The sequence below is a fragment of the Cervus elaphus genome, chromosome 30, assembly GCF_910594005.1.
Source record: "Cervus elaphus chromosome 30, mCerEla1.1, whole genome shotgun sequence".
Taxonomy (NCBI): domain Eukaryota; kingdom Metazoa; phylum Chordata; class Mammalia; order Artiodactyla; family Cervidae; genus Cervus; species Cervus elaphus.
In genome coordinates, this window is record NC_057844.1 from 22,138,611 (window position 1) to 22,158,271 (window position 19,661).

At 43.3% G+C, this 19,661-nt stretch overlaps 1 protein-coding gene across 2 annotated transcripts in view; it reads right to left on the bottom strand.

Moving 5' to 3' along the window:
* The window catches only part of NEK5 (NIMA related kinase 5), a 60,656-nt gene extending 52,975 nt beyond the window's left edge, over positions 1-7,681 (bottom strand). For both annotated transcript variants that reach the window (XM_043891747.1, XM_043891746.1), the window contains exon 1: positions 7,565-7,681. In XM_043891747.1, the coding sequence (XP_043747682.1) occupies positions 7,565-7,681 (117 nt within the window). The remainder of the gene's footprint in view (positions 1-7,564) is intronic.
* Positions 7,682-19,661: the final 11,980 nt, after the last annotated feature.

Here is a 19,661-nt window from a genome sequence, read left to right on the forward strand (position 1 = left end):
TAGGGGACATCAAAAGGGAAGTCTCATATCAGCCTACAACAATGTTGCAGACCAAAAGGCAAAAGAGATAGCACTGTCCCATCCTTCCCTCCAGTCCCCTGTCATCTTAGCTCTGACTCCACCCGACCCTCCCACCACCAGAAAAATCCTCTCTTATCTACACTCACTTTTCCATCCCTCATCCAAAACACTCCAGCAGTTCCTCCGTAACCACTTCCCCATATCCAATGCTGACCAACAATATTTAGATAACCTTACCCGCTCCTGTCAAACATGTCAACGTACTAACCCCAATTCCAACCTTAAACCGACATCCTTTCCAACCCATCAAATGCGAGGCAGCCTCCCAGCACAAGATTGGCAGATAAACTTTACTCATATGCCCCGGGTCCAGAGAGTCAGATACCTACTAGTCCTTGTAGACACCTTTTCGGGATGGGTAAAAGCATTTCCCACTACAAACAAAAGAGCCCACACAGTGGCCCAAATTCTCCTCACAGAAATTATCCCCAGGTTTGGGCTGCCTTCATCCCTACAGTCTGATAATGGCCCAGAATTTACATCCAAGGTCACCCAACAACTTGTCTAATTCTTACAGATACCCTGGAAATTTCACATTCCATACCGTCCCCAGTCCTCAGGAAAGGTAGAAAGGATGAATAAAATAATCAAAGAAACCCTTACCAAATTAACCCTCGAGGTACATCTGGATTAGACTAAACTTTTACCAATTGTTCTCCTCAGAATACGGCTTTGCCCAGAAAGCCCCTGGGGCTGAGCCCCTTTGAGGTGATATATGAAGGCCCATGCTCCCTCCTGGACTCCCCCCTGAACCTCCTCCCATACCAAGCTTCCTACACTCCCCTCTGCTGGAGCAACTCCGCAATGCCCTCTAGAAATACGTCAACCACAATCTGCCTGCCCCTGACCCCCAAGCCTCCCTGCCCCCTATACAAATTAGAGACATGGTCTATCTGTCTGATAATCCCCCGGGTGACCTAACCCCAAAGTGGCAGGGACCATTCAAAGTCATCCTCCTTACCCCAACTGCAGCTAAACTCGAAAAGGTCACCTCCTAGATACACCTCTCTCGTCTAAAACGGGTCACCTCCAATCCTGCGCTACCCTCCTTAAATGACACCTATCAGGTCTCCCTCACAGGACCCACCTCCTTAAAATTCACCCGGCGACAACCCCTGTCAACCATCGGAGAAGACACTGAATGACCTGGACTCTCTTCAACCTACAACTGTTCCTGACCCAACTACTACAAGACCTCTGGATCAGCGCCCCAACAAAAACCTCCTTCAAAGACCTGACTACACTGGTGTCTCAACTGTGGCTCCAGGGAACCTTCTACAACCTGACTCCAGACGAAATTGATTTCTTTACTCTCATTCTCTACATCATTCTACATCCTAATGAGCACTGTTCCTCCTCAGATTCAAACAACCACCAACTTGGGGCCTTCTGCCCTTCACCCTGACTGGCCTCTCCCTGTCTCTCTAACTATAACTGCACTCCTAATCTTAATCCTTGCTATAGGCCTAGTAACTGTCTCCCCTCAGGACCTTCTCACCGCAAAAAAGGGAGAGACCTGCCTTTTCCTAGAAGAAGACTGCTGCTATTTGGTTAATGAAACGGGCATAGTCCAGGGCCGAGTCAAAGAACTTAGAGACAGAATTAAACGCCGCAGAAAAGAGTTACAAAACCTTTACACTCCCCAAAACCTGTTCCAACAGATACTTCCTTGGTTGCTCCCTTTCCTGGGACCATTGGTACTTATCATTCTATTCCTCTTATTTGGACCCTGTCTCTTTAATCTCTTTCAAAGGTTTCTCCAAGAACGGATTCGGGCCATCTCTCGAGATCAGATCAAGACCATTCTTCTTCTCGAGAGCCTCACCTCAAGCTCAGAAAAAAGAGACTGTGGGCCCTAAGACGATCCTCCATTCCAGACCCAAAACCGTCGCCCCCATCCAGCAAGAAGTAGCCAGAGAGATACGGCGCCCTTTTTCCCTTTTTCTTATGATTTCAGGGTCTAGAATGAAGGAGTCTTTTGGGCCTAGAAAAGAGAACAACAGTCTCAAAGGCCCCTTGCTGAATCATCTAACTTCGGAGAAAACAAAGCATAACTTTAGTTCCATCCTGATGCTCCAGGCTGGTTGCATCTATCTGGGATTTATCACCCCCTGTCCGGAAACCTACCACCCCCTACACCCGCCCAGAAGACTTATCACCCCCTGCCCAACTACAAGTGTCATCTCAACAAAAGAATACTCAAAATATCCCACTTGATTGACGTTTCCCTTATCGCTTCCACAAACCTCCCTATAAGTATGAAGCCTCCCTGATCCCTTTCGGCGCTCAGCCTGGTCATTAGGCCGACTGTCGCCCCTCCTTGCCTGAATAAAGGTAACCTACTTCTGTTGAGGTCGTCTTTCCTTTTCTGCCTCGCCGGAACTGTACCTTACAACCCCCGGATGTATATTCTTATTCTATTACTCATCTATGGACAATATTTTTCAAATGTTTTGGTGCCAGTGACAGTGGCCACATCTCATTTCTACCTTTTCTTCCTCACTCTTGATACTTCATCATTTCTACACTGACTTCTGGTCCGGCTGTCCCACCCTCTGAGTCACTGGTCCTCTCCACAGTTCCCTCTGTAATGACCTTCAACATTTGGCTCACACATAATGTGTGAGTTCCCCCATTTCTCATCCTCATTTAGATTTAACAATTAAAAAAAAAATTAACATTCTCAATCCCAGCTTTACTGTCTCCTAGTTATGTATCCTTCAGTAAATTACTTAAGTCTTCTGAGCTTCAGTATCTTTCTCCCTATTTAAATTGCATAATTAGTACATATGAATTTCAAAATAAAAATAACTGAATTATGCCTACTGGATGAACAGACTTAGCTACTTAACTATGTTAAATTTATAACTACTATTTTTTCAAAAGAATATTATAAACAAAATTGAAAGGAAAACATAGGTATAGAACTGCATTTTTATAGTTAGGTAAAAATACTGGCAATATGTATGACAGATTTTTGTATTTATAACATCTAAGGAGTTCTGGCAAATAAAAGAAAAAGCAACTATGTATGCCAATAAAAATATGGGAAAATACATGACTAGACAACTCTCAAAAAAATAAAAGAAGTTAAAAATGGCTCAGAAATAGAAAGATTCAACCTCGCTCAGTAATCAGAAGAAAAAAGACTAAAACAAAATTTAATATAATATTTCACCTGTGAAACTGGTGAAGATAAAAGAATGTTAATACCCATAGTTAACCAGAAAGCAGAAAACGGCACTCATATATTTCTGGGGTAAATATTTATATAAGATGGTAAAAATCTTTTCAGGAAAACAACTTTTTAATGTCTAAAAGAGACTTTAAAATGCTCCTATTTTTAACTTATTAATGCTTCTAGAAATTTATCCAAAGAAAATAATCAAAAACGTATGTGCCCAAGTGTTCTCATACAAAAGCCTTCATTACGGTTCTTTACTATTAGGTTTTTTATTATTAGTTTTCAATTAACAATATATACTTATGATTTGAAAAAATATTTTAAGTCAGATAGAAGTGAATAAGACGAAAGTAAAACTTCCTCCTTTCCTTCCCACTGATTCCTTAAGAGTAATTGCTGTAAATTGTTAGACCTTTTAATTTAATGTACATGTAGATAAACATGAGTACACAGTTTGCTTAAGAAAAGTAACTTCTTCTATATATTAAATGCTATTTAATCATAGCAAAAAAATCAAGTAATATAATTATCTGAAATAGAAAAAGAGTTAGATAAATTATGGTACAATATTTTGAACCTAATGTCACACTGTGCAGTCATCAACAATCCAGGCAAGGACAGAGTTACAGCAGGAAGAGTTAGAAGGGTCTGTTGGTCAGTAAGCAAATCACTTAACTGCACTGAGCCCCTTCACCTGAACAGTGAGGATAACGAGATCCACCTTTTCGGGTTGTTGTGAGGATTAAATAGATTAATATAAGTGAAACACCTGGGATAACTGACCTATGCTAGGTGTCCACCATTACTGTAAACATTTGATGTTACTATATAAGAACATTTTATTACATGAAAACATTGAAATGAGAAAATGTTTACAATATACTAAAAGTAAAAAGCTGATATAAAAGAGTATATCCAGCATGATAGCAATCATTCTAATATAGTCTAATAACTTATAAGGTACGTTTATGCATTAAAAGTAGCCTGGAGAGAAGTTCACCATAATGTTAACAGTGATAAAGAGAGAGATTGTAAGTGATTTTTTATTTTCCTCTAAATAATCTTATTTTTCCCTACAGTTTTTTCAAAATTTCTTCAACGAATACTTTAGTGTTCACAATAAAAAGGATACATTTTTGAAGGCAAGATATAAAAGAATATGCTTGATAACAGTAGGATAAGAGAAAATACATAGCTTTTTGGTACCTGTAAAAAAAAATTGGCAATTTAAGTTCTGGAGTCTAGCGTTTGCTTCGTGGAGAGGTGCTGGAGAGCTGAGAAGAAATGTGAATTTCTCGAGATAAGAATGAAAAACTACATTAGGGTAGAAAGGAAGAAGTAATAAATATTAATTCTGTGACACAGATGTTGCCAGGCAAATTTGATAACACAAAGAGATACAGGAAAATAATGATAACAACAGCCTCCCTCATATAAATTCTACTTATTTACAGCATGGAGACTAGGGTCTTCATGAGTGAAAAAATTCAGGGCTCTATTAGAAATATATAAAGTCAGTTTGTTTAATTACATATACTAAAGAGTGAGAGAGATGTTAAAAATGCATTAATATATATTTCTATAGAGGATTCACCTCTCACATGGCTTTTTCTTTACTTAGAATTTAAATGGTTTTATAATTTCTAACACTGGTGCTTCTGACGCTGAAGAATTGATGCTTTTGAACTGCAGTGTTGAAGAAGACTCTTAAGAGTCCCTTGCACTGCAAGGAGATCCAACCAGTCAATCTTAAAGGAAATCAGTCCTGAGTATTCATTGGAAGGACTGATGCTGAAGCTCAAACTCCAATACTTTGGCCACCTGATGCGAAGAGCCAGCTCATTGGAAAAGACTCTGATGCTGGGAAAGATTGAAGGCGGGAGGAGAAGGGGACAACAGAGGATGAGATGGTTGGATGGCATCACAGTCCATGAGGTCACAAAGAGTCAGATACGACTGAGCGACTGAACTGAACTGATCATTTCTAAGACGCTTGCTCCTTGGAAGAAAAACTATGACAAATCTAGACAGCATATTAAAAAGCAGAGATATCATTTTGCTGACAAAACAATGTATAGTCAAAGCTATGATTTTTCCAGTACTCATGTACGGATGTGAGAGTTGGACCATAAAGAAGGCTGAGTGTGGAAGAATTGATGCTTTCGAACTGTGGTGCTGGAGAAAACTCTTGAGAGTCCCTTGGACTGCAAGGAAATCAAATTAGTCAATCCTAAAAGAAAAAACCCTGAATATTCATTGGAAGGACTGATGGCTGAACCTGAAGCACCAATACTTTGGCCACCTGATTCGAAAAGATGACTCATTAGAAAAGATCCATTGAAGGCAAGAAGAGAAGGGGGCAACAGAGGATGAGATGGTTGGATGGCATCATCGACTTACTGAACAGGAGTCTGAGCAAACTCCAGGATAGTGAAGGACAGGGAGGCCTGGCGTGCTGCAGTTCATTGGGTGGCAAAGAGTCGGACACAACTGAGCAACTGAACAGCAACAGCAAAGTATGTACCAGCTTAACAATAGAGCTAGAAGGCCTGAAAGTATCTATGCATTGAATTATCAATCCAATAAGGATTTACTGAACCGCTACTGGTGCGAAGCATTCTTAGCTGCTGTTTTGAATACCAAGATGAAAAAGACACAGATTCTGCCTGCAAAGAACATACAGTTTAGAGGAGAGGGTACAAAATAAACAGCTTAAGCGCAGCAAAGTAGAAAACATTCAGTATCATAACTGCATTATGAATAAAATCTATGGAGCTGACAAAGAAAGGGAGATTACTTAGAGTGGGAAAGTCCTGGAAACTCTCCCAGGGCTCAGCCCTGAACAAGTCAAGTCTTCCTGGGCAGGCAAAAACCTTCTTGGAAGAAAGAGCCCCTTGGGCAAGCACAGAGGCTGGAGTGGGAGGGATCTGTATGTAGGAAAAAAGAAAAGGATGTGAAGAGGAGGTTGAAATGGAATTTGCGAACAAATCAGAGAGGGCTGTCAAAACTAATCCGCAGACTGAACTGATACAAAAGCACAAGGTAAAAATTACTCATAACCCACATTCCACCTAGATAAAACTACCTAGTATGTTTCTTATGCCTATGAGAATATATCTGTGGGAATATACATACCTATATCCAGAGATAATGCATATATTTTTACGAAAATTGTGTCACTCTACACATGTTGTCGTTCAGCCGCCCCGTCATATCCGACTCTTTGTGACCCCATGGACTGCAGCGCACTAGGCCTCCCTGTCCCTCACCATCTCCCAAAGTTTGCCCAAGTTCACATCCATTGCATCGGTGATGCCATCCATCCATCTCATCCTCTGATGCCCTCTTCTCCTTCTACCCTCTATCTTTCCCAGCATCAGGGAAAGACTGAAGGCAGATGCCCTCTTTTCCAGTGAGTCAGCTGTTCACATCAGGTGGCCATTCTACACATACTATTTTCCTAATTAGCAAAAGTTTCTAGGGAATTTAGCCAAAATAATTCCTCTTAAATATATTTAATTATTCTCCAAAAATACCAGACTACTAATAATATATGGTTTCCTTCCATTCCTTCAATGCATTTCATAAATACTTCTGAGCAATATTTTTGAGCAATATTATGTGATGGCATGGTTCTGCATGCTGGAGGAGACAGATAAGAAATAAATCAACAGAGTAATCCCAGATCATTGTAAATGCTACTGAGAAAATAAACCAGTCTGGTGTGATAAGGAGTGATTAAAGTCAGGGAGTTGTCTTAGATAGGATGTTTGGGGAAGGTCTCCTTGTGGAGGTGACCTATATTAGGATGACAGAGGAAATGCACCACCCTTGTGCAAAGTAGAGGAGTCAGAGCTAGGGAGGAGGGGCCTCCCATAGACATGCCATAGGATATTAAAAAAAGATGTTATCACTGTAAGGAGTACCATAGTAGACAGGGTGATGACATTGTTTTTTCTTTCCTTTTGAAAAAAAAAATCATTTCAAACTTCCCTGTTGGTCCAGTGGTTGACTCCCTGCTTCCACTGCAGGAGGCCTGGGTTCAATTCCTGGTGGGGGAAATTAAGATCCCCCATGATGAGAGAGGCGGTCAAAAAACAAAATAAAATTTTAAAATAAAAATAAGATCACTGGTTGCTGTTTGGACAATGGGTTTAGAAGACTGAACAAACAAAAGTCAACTCACTCATACTTGTTTAAAAAAAAAAAGAAAAAGATGCGTTTCCTTGACAAATTGGATTAAAAGCTAGCTGAATATAGCACTGAAAATGAACAGGAATTGTAACTTCTTAACTTTACCTTTTCAAAATTGATCTCTTTTATAACACAGTGCTCACTATCCGATTTCCTTTTGGCCAAGTACACTTTCCCAAAGGCACCTTCCCCAATGGCTTTAATCACGTCATATTGATCCATGGTCTCCAACACATGGAGTTACCTGAAATGAGAGCAATGAAATTTTATTGCACATGAAGTCAGAAAATTGACCACTACAATGTAACAGAACTTGTTTTGCTAAAACTTCATTCTAATCTTACCAAGACTAAGTCATCTAACTTTCCTTGTGGTTACAGGTAAAATGACCAAAGTGAGACAGAGCCTCTTAGCCGGCCCGGAGGTCAGACTTGGGCTGCAGCTCACCCTTGATACAACCTAGTGTGGTGATCTCGGGCAAGTCAGTTAACTTCATAAAACCTCACTTTCCTAATTTCTAAAATGGAAATAACAATTCCTGTTTTCCAAGTTTGTTCTGAGAAAGAAAAATATAATATCCTGATCTTGGCACCTCTAGGAAGCACAAAGCTTCTGCTTATGTGGTTTTACAGTTGCCTTTCTCAAAGGGGAAGCACTGCCCCCTATGGGACATTTTGGAAACTTCCAGAGTTTTTCCCCTTCCCAGAGATGGGAGAGGCAGATACTACCTCATTTAGAAGCCATTGGCTTCCCTGGTGGCTTAGATGGTAAAGAATCCGCCTGCAATGCAGGAGACCTGGGTTTGATCCCTGGGTTGGGAAGATCCCCTGGAGAAGGAAAAGGCTACCCACTCCAGTATTCTGGCCTGGAGAATTCCATGGACAGAGGAGCCTGGCAGGCTACAAGTTCATGGGGTCTCAAAGAGTCAGACACGACTGAGTGGCTAAGCAGAGCCCAGCAAGGTCTGAGATAGGACTTCCCAGGCGGCTCAGTGATAAAGAATCCACCTACCGATGCAGGAAACACAGATGTGGGTCCAATTCCTGGGTCGGGAGGATCCCCTGGAGTAGGAAATGGCAATGCATTCCAGTAATCTTGCCTGGAAAATTCCAGGGACAGAGGAGGATAGCGGGATACAGTCCACAGGGTCGCAAAGAGTCGGACACGACTGAGCACGCGCACACACACACACACACACACACACACACACACACACACACACACAAGGTCTGAGATACTAAGATTCTGTGATGCAAGGGACGGCTCTGCATAGTAAAGGATTATCCAGCAGCCTCACCACCTTAGAACGTCTCCGAACACATTCGTGTGCATGGAAAAATCGGTTTATAATTGTCTGTGGCTACTACCAAACTATTTTACATCTAAATGCAAAATACGTTTAGCGCAACTTTAATTAACACTGAATTTTCGGGGAATGCAACTACGTGTCAATCGAGGCTTGACTGGACCTTGTTTTGCTCGGATATTTACCAAGAACTGTTCACCGTTTTGGAAAAATCATTCCTCCACTGGCCAGACTGCTCCTAGGAGCAGAGATCTAAAAGTTTCTGGCTGTCCTTGTTAGGTGACTCCCTGCTACTTCACTACTTCTTCATAGTAGTACCAAGCACTGACAGATTGAAGTATTGACTTGATGATAAAGACAGGCACTATGGCATTTAGATTTACCTGATAAGATTCAGGATGGCAAGGGGGCACAAAAGCCCCATCCACGCCTACTGGGTCAGTTATCTTCAGTTTTTATTATAAGGCCTGAAATTCCTTTTGGCACTTAAGCACCTTTGGTTTGGGTTTGTCACCCTCAGCCTGGGATCCTGGCTTCTTGAGCGGGGAAGGTGAATTCCCCCTGGGTAGTAAGTGGGGTGATCCCCTTTCCTCTACTATCTCTCGGGAAACACTGTACTTGTAACACGGACACACCGTCAATAGCCCGTGGGCAAATAGATGGGCCAGTGATTCCCTTCGGGGTTGATTCTTTTCTTTTTTTAAAATTTTATTTATTTTGGCTGTGCTGGGTCTTTGGTGCTGCCTGGGCTTTTCTCAAGTTGCAGAGAGCAGTGGCCACTCTACAGCGGCGGTGCACAAGCCTCTCTTTACAGGGGCCTCTCTTGTTGCAGAGCACAGGCTCCAGGGCACGTGAGCTCCCGGGGATCTAGAGCACAGGCTCAGTATTCCTGACTGACCGGTTTTGACTGCTCCCCAGCACGTGGCATCCTCCAGGGCCAGGGAGGTGAAATCATTTACCTCGAACTGGGACTCGAACCCACGTGGCTGGGACTCAAACCCAGCCAAAACCCACAGTACCTGGTTTCAGGACCTAATGTAGCTCAGGTTCTTGATGCCTCATCGCTGAAAGAATTAAGTGAGAGACAAAGTGATAGGTAAGAAGTGGATTTATTCAGATTCAGAGAGAAGTGCACTCCACAGAGTGTCGGCCATCGCAGAGGGCGAGTGTGGCTGTGAAGTGTGGCATGGTTAGTTTTTACAGGCTGGGTAATTTCATATGCTAATGAGTGGGAGGATTATTCTAAATATTTGGGGGAGGGGGGTGGAGATTTCCAGGATTTGGACCACTCCTTGGTTTTTTGACAGTGCCTTGGAACTGTCAGGGCACCTCTGGGTGTGTCATTTCACTTGTCTGCCATCTTGGTCCCATTTGATTCTAAATGGTTTATGTCGTATCCTTGGGCTATCTCATTCTTTCAAAAGTTGTGCCCTGCTCCTTTCTCTCCTGTTACAGAGGGACCAATCCCTCCCCTGCGTTGGCAGGCCACTGAGCCACAAGGAAGCCCCATAGGGTTGTTTCTGAACTGTCTCTGGCAGGTCCTGGAGGCCCAGCACTTGGCTCTGATCACCTCCCACCTCTCTGAAAGCTGCCTGGTCTGGCGCCCCTCTGCCAGCCGCCAGCGTTGGGGGCTTTGGGTAAGCTGTTCCATTCCTTTTTCCCATTAGACTATGGTAGCCACTACTTTCTTTGTGTCTCAGACAGCAAAAAATTTGCGCAATGACAGAGACCTGGGTTCGATCCCTGGTTGGGAAGATCCCCTGGAGAAGGAATGACAACCCACTCCAGTATTCTTGCCTGGAGATTCCCATGGACAGAGGAGCCTGGAGAGTTATAGTCCATGGAGACTAACACCACACACACACACACACAAAATTAGACTACGGTTAGGGCATCATGCTGATTTTAAAAAACTGAGTGAGAAGACAGGTTATGTTTCTGAGTAATCTGTCAGTGTAGGAAGAGGGGACGATTAGGGGTATAGAATGGCAGCCAACTCCGCAGCCAGGAGAGGGGACACCTGAGGGGCCGGTGTTGTGGGAGGCGGACGCGGAATGGGAACTTAAAGCCACCAGCGCGGGGACTGAGCGACTGAGAGTCCCCCGCCCAGGAGGCACCAACGGGTGGAAGCCCCTAAGTTTCGGGGTCGGGGGAAACTCTCGCTCCCTTAGGAACACTCCGGGTGGCGGCGGGCTGGAGGGCTGCAGACCTCCGCTGGAGCTAGGAGCCCTGAACGCAGCGCGTTGCCATGGAGACCGACGCGGCGCTGGACCCAAGGCAGCTCCCCAGCACAGCGCGCCTTCGCAGGCGGGGGCTGCAGCCTTCCCCGCGGCTCCGGGAGCCCTGGGGGGCAGCTCCGGGTCCAGACTGAGGGCGACGCCCGTTGCTTACCTGCTTCGCTGGGCGAGAGAAGCGTCCTGGGTGGGGCAGGGTTCCCCCGGCTGTGGCGCCTCCGGGAGGGCTGCCGGGGCGGAGCTGCGCGGGGGAAGGCGGGAGGGGCGCGGGGCGCGAGCGGCGGGGGACGCGCGCACACTGTCCACCCGGAAGAGGGCCGGGGCCGGGGAGTTTGCTCGGTTGCCTTAAGTCCGGACGCCTCTGCTAACACTCCACAAGCTGACGGTGTACCAGATGCTTTGCATATATGATCTCTATACTTTGCAACAACCGAGCAAGGAAGGTAGTAGTAGTTACCCAGTTTTACAATTGAGCGGGACTGAAGCAGGAAGAGTTTCTCGTGCAGGGTCTCAAATACTGTCAAGAGATGGCGACTAGAGCGGAGCCCTGCTCTTTTGGCCGCAGCGGGCGGCCTCCATGGGGTCCCCTTAGGAGACTGGCTGCTGCCCAGTGGTCTACAAAACACGCTCCCTCAGCACCGCCCCATCGCCCTGCTTCCAATCCTCTCTCCCACTGTACATCAAGCTGCCGTCGGAAACGTTTCATTACCTGTTTAAGGAGCTAAAAAGATGTAATTTCCAGCAATTATAAATACTGACAAGTGAAACATAACCAACGGAATGTAAATACCATGGCGATCTGAAACCGGGCATCATCTGTTAAGTTAATAAAAAAGGAAGCTGTCCTTAAAGAATCAGAAGCTTTCCTTCAGAACATCATTCCTTTCTCATTGAACTCATATTTCCATACGTAATGTTTTTCATGACTCAAAAGCTTCCTGATCACCCTATCATATAAATGGAAGTTAATTTCTATTTCCTAATCATATGCTTTAAAAAATTCATTAAAATTAGTGGTCAAAAGGGTGATAATGTCAAAGTAACATATTGACAGTTAACATAGTCCAACATGATTAAGAAAGAAACTTATCCCCTTGCTGACCCCAAGAGAAAATTGCCATTTTGTTTGTGTTTTGCGGGGGAGCAGACATGCCCGTGTCTTCTGAGGGGACCTAAGGTATAACCCACAAACACAATACTCACTGAAAAGGGGGCAGTGGTCCAAACTGGCAGAGAGAAATTTTTATGTTTAAATTGTTTCTTATCCTGCCTTAAAAATAATTTTATTTCATTAATTCTCACTTTAATCTCTCTTTTTAAGCTGCAAAAGTCCTGAAAAGCCTCATTCATGTCAGTAAATGGAATTGAAAGTTTTTGCTAAAAGTGATTCTCAATTCTTGCCTAGTTGTATGTCAAGAATCATATAGTAATCTATGACTAAAATTGTGTTCTAATCATCCATTAGAGTTTCTTGAAATTCTATTATAAGCCAAACCCTTGTAAACTATCTTTCCCATCAGAATTCATTCAGCCACTCAGTAACTATACAGTTTCAAGTTTCCTTTGTTGATTGGTTTGAAAGTGTTCCCACCCGGGACAGTGCTAAAATTTGAGATAACTAAGAGGTATCAAATACAGTATTTATGGAAGCTGATTACCTGGAAATATCCTTAAAACCATCCCTGCCTACATTAATTGTTGAATGTCTTCAAGATCAGTCAGTTCAGTAGCTCAGTTGTGTTCAACTCTTTGCCACCCTGTGAACTGCAGCCTGCCAGGCTTCCCTGTCCATCACCAACTCCCAGAGCTTGTTCAAACTCATATCCATCCAGTCAGTGATGCCATTCAACCATTTCATCCTTTGTTGTTCCCTTCTTCTCCTGCCTTCAATCCTTGCTGGCATCAGGGTCTTTTTCAGTGAGTCAGTTCTTCCCATCAGATGGCCAAAGTATTGGGACTTCAGCTTCAGCATCAGTCCTTCCAATGAATATTTAGGACTGATTTCCTTTAGGATTGACTTGTTTGACAAGTCAAGTCACTTGACTTGCAGTGCAAGGGACTCTCAAGAGTCTTCTCCAACACCACAGTTCAAAAACATTAATTCCTCGGTGCTCAGCTTTCTTAATGGTCCAACTCTCACATCCATACACGACTACTGGAAAAACCAGAGCTTTGACTAGACAGACCTTTGTTGGCCAACTAATGTCTCTGCTTTTTAATGTGCTGTCTAGTTTGGTCATAGCTTTTCTTCCAAGGAGCAAGCGTCCTTTAATTTTATGGCTGCAGTCACCATCTGCAGTGATTTTGGAGCCCCCCAAAATAAAATCTGTCACTGTTTCCACTGTTTCCCCATCTATTTTCCATGAAGTGATGGCACCAGATGCCATGATCTTAGTTTTTTTAATGTTGAGTTTTAAGACAGGTTTCTCACTCTTCTCTTTCACATTCATCAAGAGGCTCTTTAGTTTCTCTTCAACTTCTGCCATAATGGTGGTGTTGTCTGTATATCTGAGGTTATTGATATTTCTCTTGGCAATCTGGATTCCATCTTGTGCTTTATCCGGCCTGAAATTTTGCATGATGTACTCTGCATATAAGTTAAATAAGTAGGGTGACAATATATAGCCTTAACGTACTCCTTTCCCAATGTGGAACCAGTCCATTGTTCCATGTCCAGTTCTAACTGATACTTCTTGACCTGCTTCTTGACAGATTTCTCAGGAGGCAGGTCAAGTGGTCCGGTATTCCCATCTCTTGGAGAATTTTCCAAAGTTTGTTGTGATCCACACAGTCAAAGGCTTTAGCATAGTCAATAAAGCAGAAGTAGATGTTTTTCTGGAACTCTCTTGCTCTTTCTATGATTCAATGGATGTTGGCAATTTGATCTCTTGTTCCTCTGCTTTTCTAAATCCAGCTTGAACATCTGGAAGTTCTTGGTTCACGTACTGTTGAAGCCTGGCTTGGAGAATTTTGAGCATTACTTTGCTAGCGTGTGAGATGAGTGCAATTGTGTGGTAGTTTGAGCATTCTCTGGCATTACCTTTCTTTGGGATTGGAATGAAAACTGACCTTTTCCAGTCCTGTGGCCACAGCTGAGTTTTCCAAATTTGCTGGCAGATTGAATGCAGCACATTCACAGCATCATCTTTTAGGATTTGAAATAGCTCAGCTGGAATTCCATCACCCCCGTTACCTTTGTGATGCTTGCTAAGGCCCATTTGACTTTGCAGTCCAGGATGTCTGGCTCTAGGTGAGTGATCACACCATCATGTTTATCTGGGTCATGAAGATCTTTTTTGTATAGTTCTTCTGTGTATTCTTGCCACCTTTTCTTAATATCTTCTGCTTCTATTAGGTCCATACTGTTTCTGTTCTTTATTGTGCCCATTTTTGCATGAAGCATTCCCTTGGTAACTCTAATTTTCTTGAAGAGATCTCTAGCCTTTCCCATTCTACTGTTTTCTTCTATTTCTTTGCACTGATCACTGAGGAAAGCTTTTTTATCTCTCCTTGCTATTCTTTGGAACTCTGCATTCAGATGGGTGTATCTTTCCTTTTCTCCTTTGCCTTTTGCTTCTCTCCTTTTCTCAGCTATTTGTAAGGCCCCCTCAGACAACCATTTTGCCTTTTTGCATTTCTTTTTCTTGGGGATGGTCTTGATCACTGCCTCCTGTACAATGTCACAAACCTCCGTCCATAGTTCTTTCAGGCACTCTGTCTATCAGGTCTAATCCCTTGAATCTATTTGTCACTTCTACTGTATAATGGTAAGGGATTTGATTTAGGTTGTAACTGAATGGTCTAGTGGTTTTCCCTACTTTCTTCAATTTAAGTCTGAATTTGGCAATAAGGAGTTCATGATCTATGCCCCAGTCAGCCCCCAGTCTTGCTTTTGCTGACTATATAGAGCTTCACCATCTTTGGCTGCAAAGAATATAATCAATATGATTTCGGTATTGACCATCTGGTGATGTCCACATATACAGTAGTCTCTTGTTTTGTTGGAAGAGGATATTTGCTATGACTAGTGCATTCTCTTGGCAAAACTCTGTTAGCCGTTGCCCTGCTTCATTTGTATTCCAAGGCCAAACTTGCCTGTTACTCCAGGTACCTCTTGACTTCCTACTTTTGCATTCCAGGCCCATATGATGAAAAGGACAATAGTAGATGTAACGGTCATCTGAATTAAATTCACCCATTCTGGCCCATTTTAGTTCACTGATTCATAAAATATCAATGTTCACTCTTGCTTTCTCCTGTTTGACAAATTCCAGAACTATGGACAGAGGTTCGTGACTTTGTACAGGAGGCAGTGATCAACCATCCCCAAGAAAAAGAAATGCAAAAAGGCAAAATGGTTGTCTGAGGAGGCCTTACAAATAGTTGTGAAAAGAAGAAAAGCAAAAGGCAACAGAGAAAAGCAAAGATAAATCCATTTGAATGCATAATTCTAAAGAATAGCAAGGAGAGATAAGAAAACCTTCCTCAGTGATCAGTGCAAAGAAATAGAGGAAAACAATAGAATGGGAAAGACTAGAGATCTCTTCAAGAAACTTAGAGATACCAAGGGAACATTTCATGTAAACATGGGCACAATAAAGGACAGAAATGGTATGGACCTAACAGAAGCAGAAGATATTAAGAAGAGGTGGCAAGAATACACAGAAGAACTATACAAAAAAGATCTTTATGACCCAGATAAACATGATGGTGTGATCACTCACCTAGAGCCAGACATCCTGGAATGTGAAGTTAAGTGGGCCTTAGAAAGGATTACTATGAACAAAGCTAGTGCAGGTGATGGGATTACAGTTGAACTATTTCAAATCCTAAAAGATGATGCTGTGAAAGTGCTGCACTCAATATGCCAGCAAATTTGGAAAACTCCACTGTGTTCTCAAAATTCTCCAAGCCGGGCTTCAACAGTACGTGAACCATGAACTTCCAGATGTTCAAGCTGGATTTAGAAAAGGCAGAGGAACCAGAGATCAAATTGCCAACATCCATTGGATCATAAAAAGAGCAAGAGAGTTCCAGAAAAACATCTACTTCTGCTTTATTGACTATACCAAAGCCTTTGACTGTGTGGATCACAACAAACTGTGGAAAATTCTTCACGAGATGGGAATACCAGACCACTTGACCTGCCTCGTGAGAAATCTGTATGCAGGTCAAGAAGCAACAGTTAGAACTGGACATGGAAAAACAGACTGGTTCCAAATTGGGAAAGGAGTACGTCAAGGCTATATATTGTCACTCTGCTTATTTAACTTATATGCAGAGTACATCATGCAAAATTCTGGGCTGGATGAAGCACAAGCTGGAATCCAGATTGCTAAGAGAAATATCAATAACCTCAGATATACAGACGACACCACCCTTATGGCAGAAAGCGAGAATAACTAAAGTGCCTCTTGATGAAAGTGAAAGAGGAGAGTGAAAAACCTGGCTTAAAACTCAAAGTTCAGAAAACTAAGATCATGGCATCTGGTTCCATCACTTCATGGCAAATAGATGGGGAAACAGTGGAAACAGTGGCTGACTTTATCTGCAGGGGGCTCCAAAATCACTGTAGATGGTGACTGCCGTCATGAAATTAAAAGATGCTTACTCCTTGGAAGGAAAGTTATGACAAACCTAGACAGCATATTAGAAAGCAGAGACATTAGTTTGCCAACAAAGGCCTGCCTAGTCAAAGCTCTGGTTTTTCAAGTAGTCATGTATGGATGTGAGAGTTGGACTATAAAGAAAGCTGAGTGCCAAAGAATTGATGCTTTTGAACTGTGGTGTTGGAGAAGTCTCTTGATAGTCCCTTGGACTGCAAGGAGATCCAACCAGTCCATCCTCAAGAAAATCAGTCCTGAATATTCATTTGAAGGACTGATGCTGACGCTGAAACTCCAATACTTTGGCCACCTGATGCTAAGAACTGACTCACTGAAAAAGACCCTGATGCTGGGAAAGATTGAAGGAGTGAGGAGAAGGGGAGGACAGTGGATGAGATGCTTGGATGGCATCACCGAGTGAATGGACAGGAGTTTGAGTAAACTCCAGGAGTTGGTGATGGATAGGGAGGCCTGGTTTGCTGCAGTCCACGGGGTCACAAAGAGTCAGACGCGACTGAGCGACTGAACTTAACTGAATTTACCTTGATTCATGGACCTAACATTCCAGCTTCCTACGCAATATTGTTTTTTTAAAACATCGGACTTTACTTCCATCACCAGTCACATCCACAACTGGACATTGTTTTTGCTTTGGCTCAGCCTCTTCATTCTTTCTGGAGCTATTTCTCCAGTCTTCTCTGGAACTATATTGGGAACCTAATGACTTGGGGAGTTCATCTTTCAGCGTCGTATCTTTTTGCATTTTCATACTGTTCATGGGGTTCTCAAGGCAAGAATGCTAAAGTGGCTTGCCATTCCTTTCTCCAGTGGACCATGTTTTGTCAGAACTCTCCACCATGACCCATCCATCTTGGGTGGTTCCACATGGCATGGCTCATGGTTTCACCAAGTTAGACAAGGATGTGGTCCATGTGATTAGTTTGGTTAGTTTTCTGTGATTGTGATTTTCATCCTGTCTGCCCTCTGGTGGATAAGAGGTTTGTGGAAGCTTCTTGATGGGAGGGACTGGCTGTAGGGCATTCTGGGTCTTGCTTTGATGGGCAGGGCCTTGCACAGTAAATCTTTAATGTAATTTCCTATTGATGGGTGGGGCTGTGTTCCCTCCCTGTAGTTTAGCCTGAGGTCAACTATGGTAGGGGTAATGGTGACCTCCTTCAAAAGGACTTCTGCCAGCAGCTCCCAGAACTATTGTATTCCATGCCCCTGACCCTGCAGCAGGCCACTGTTGACCCACGCCTCCACTGGAACCTCCGGGAAACTTACAGGCAAGTCTGGCTGATAGTCTTCAAGATTGTGATTTAAAAAAAAGAAAAAAAAAAAGCTAACATAAGACATTCTGGGAAATGGTGTTTTGACTAGAAACTGTAAGGCTAAAGACAATAGGAGCAAGACATAGACTTTGTACTTTAGTTGGTAAATTGTTCCTCACAAGGGTGAAGGTTAACAGTTTGGAAACTGCTTTATATGCATACTGGAGTTGAACAACTAAGTAGGTGGATGGTGGATGATACAAGCCAAATTTCTGTCAAAGAGAAGATACAGAAAAGCAAGGGGTGTGCGGGGTGGTGGGGAGCGGGGCGGGGGGAGGAAAGGTTAGAGTGAGCCCAATGGTACTGAATCAGAGTCCAAGACATCGATAACAAACCCATGTTGAGCTTTAAAAAAACAAAATACAGATGGAGAGATACAGAAGTTGCCTCTGGATATGTGTGAAAGTGTTAGCTGCTCAGTCATGTCCAAATCTTTGTGACCCCAAGGGTTGTAGCCTGCCGGGCTCCTCTCTCCATGGGATTCTCCAGGCCAGAATACTGGAGTGGGATGCCATTCCCTTCTCTGCTGGATCATTCTGACCCAGGGACTGAACCTAGGTCTCCTGCATTACGGGTGAATTCTTTACCTTCTGAGGCACCAGGGAAGCCTCAGGGAAATGAACCCAGGTTTTGGCGATGAGAGCGCCGAATCCTAACCACTAGACCACCAGGGAGTGTCACACACAGGGACGTGTGTACACACAGGATAGGAGAGGATATACATGTATTTCCTAGCTCTGTCTGCTTAGAGGGACTACAAGCAGTGACACCCCAGTAGCAACAACCACACCCAGAACCCAGATCCTGGTTTCTAAACCCATAAAAGGAACCAGCGCTCCTCAGAGAAATGGCTGATTCCGGGGCTGAGGCAGAGAAGGCACTAGATGACCATCTTGTAGTGCCAGAAAGTAAGGAGTTGCTCAAAACACAAAAGGATGAGCGCATGTCAAAGGGACATAGGAGTCAACCTGAAATAATTCCTAATGGCCAAAGCTAGAACAAATCAAGCCACAAAGCAAATGACTTAGTATTGGATTATCCACCCTCTTCAGGAGGTGGGGCTTAATTCCTGTCCACTTGAATATAGGCTGAACTTAGTGACTCTCAGATACTCAGAGTGACTAGAACATGGAAATGGAAAATTAGTAACTTACACTGGAGACCTTGGTAGACAAAGGACAACTAAATGCCTGAGTATAAATAATGGAGAGGGGGTGGGGAGGTCTATACCTGTTTTTGTACATTAAGATTAAAATACATTTAATTATTTCAAAGATATATGTATCCCACATTTGAGAAGATCTTTATTAATGATCCTACTACAGTCTCACAACTCTTTCCCCCTATGTTGACTTGAGCATTGTTCCCTACACCAGGCCAGGCTGATGCTATTCTCATAATTGCCTATGTGGGGGCCCCTGGAAAGAGTCAGTTTCTTTAGTAAAGTCTTCTCCTCTCACTAAAGCATCACAGCATGAAATGACAGGGCCCAGAACACGTGTCATGGTGACCCATGCATGCTGGGGTCCTGCCCCCTCCATGAGTTCCACAACACTCTGGTTTCTGCTACTTCCTGTATGGACCCCTTACCTTTGGCCCCATTCCTTTCTCATATACAGGACCACCAACTACTGACCAGATCTGTACCTTATCCCACTCTTCCCATGGCTGATCCTCTGATCTGGGCTCTTCTGTACATCCTGTGAGGAGCTGTATTTAATGACA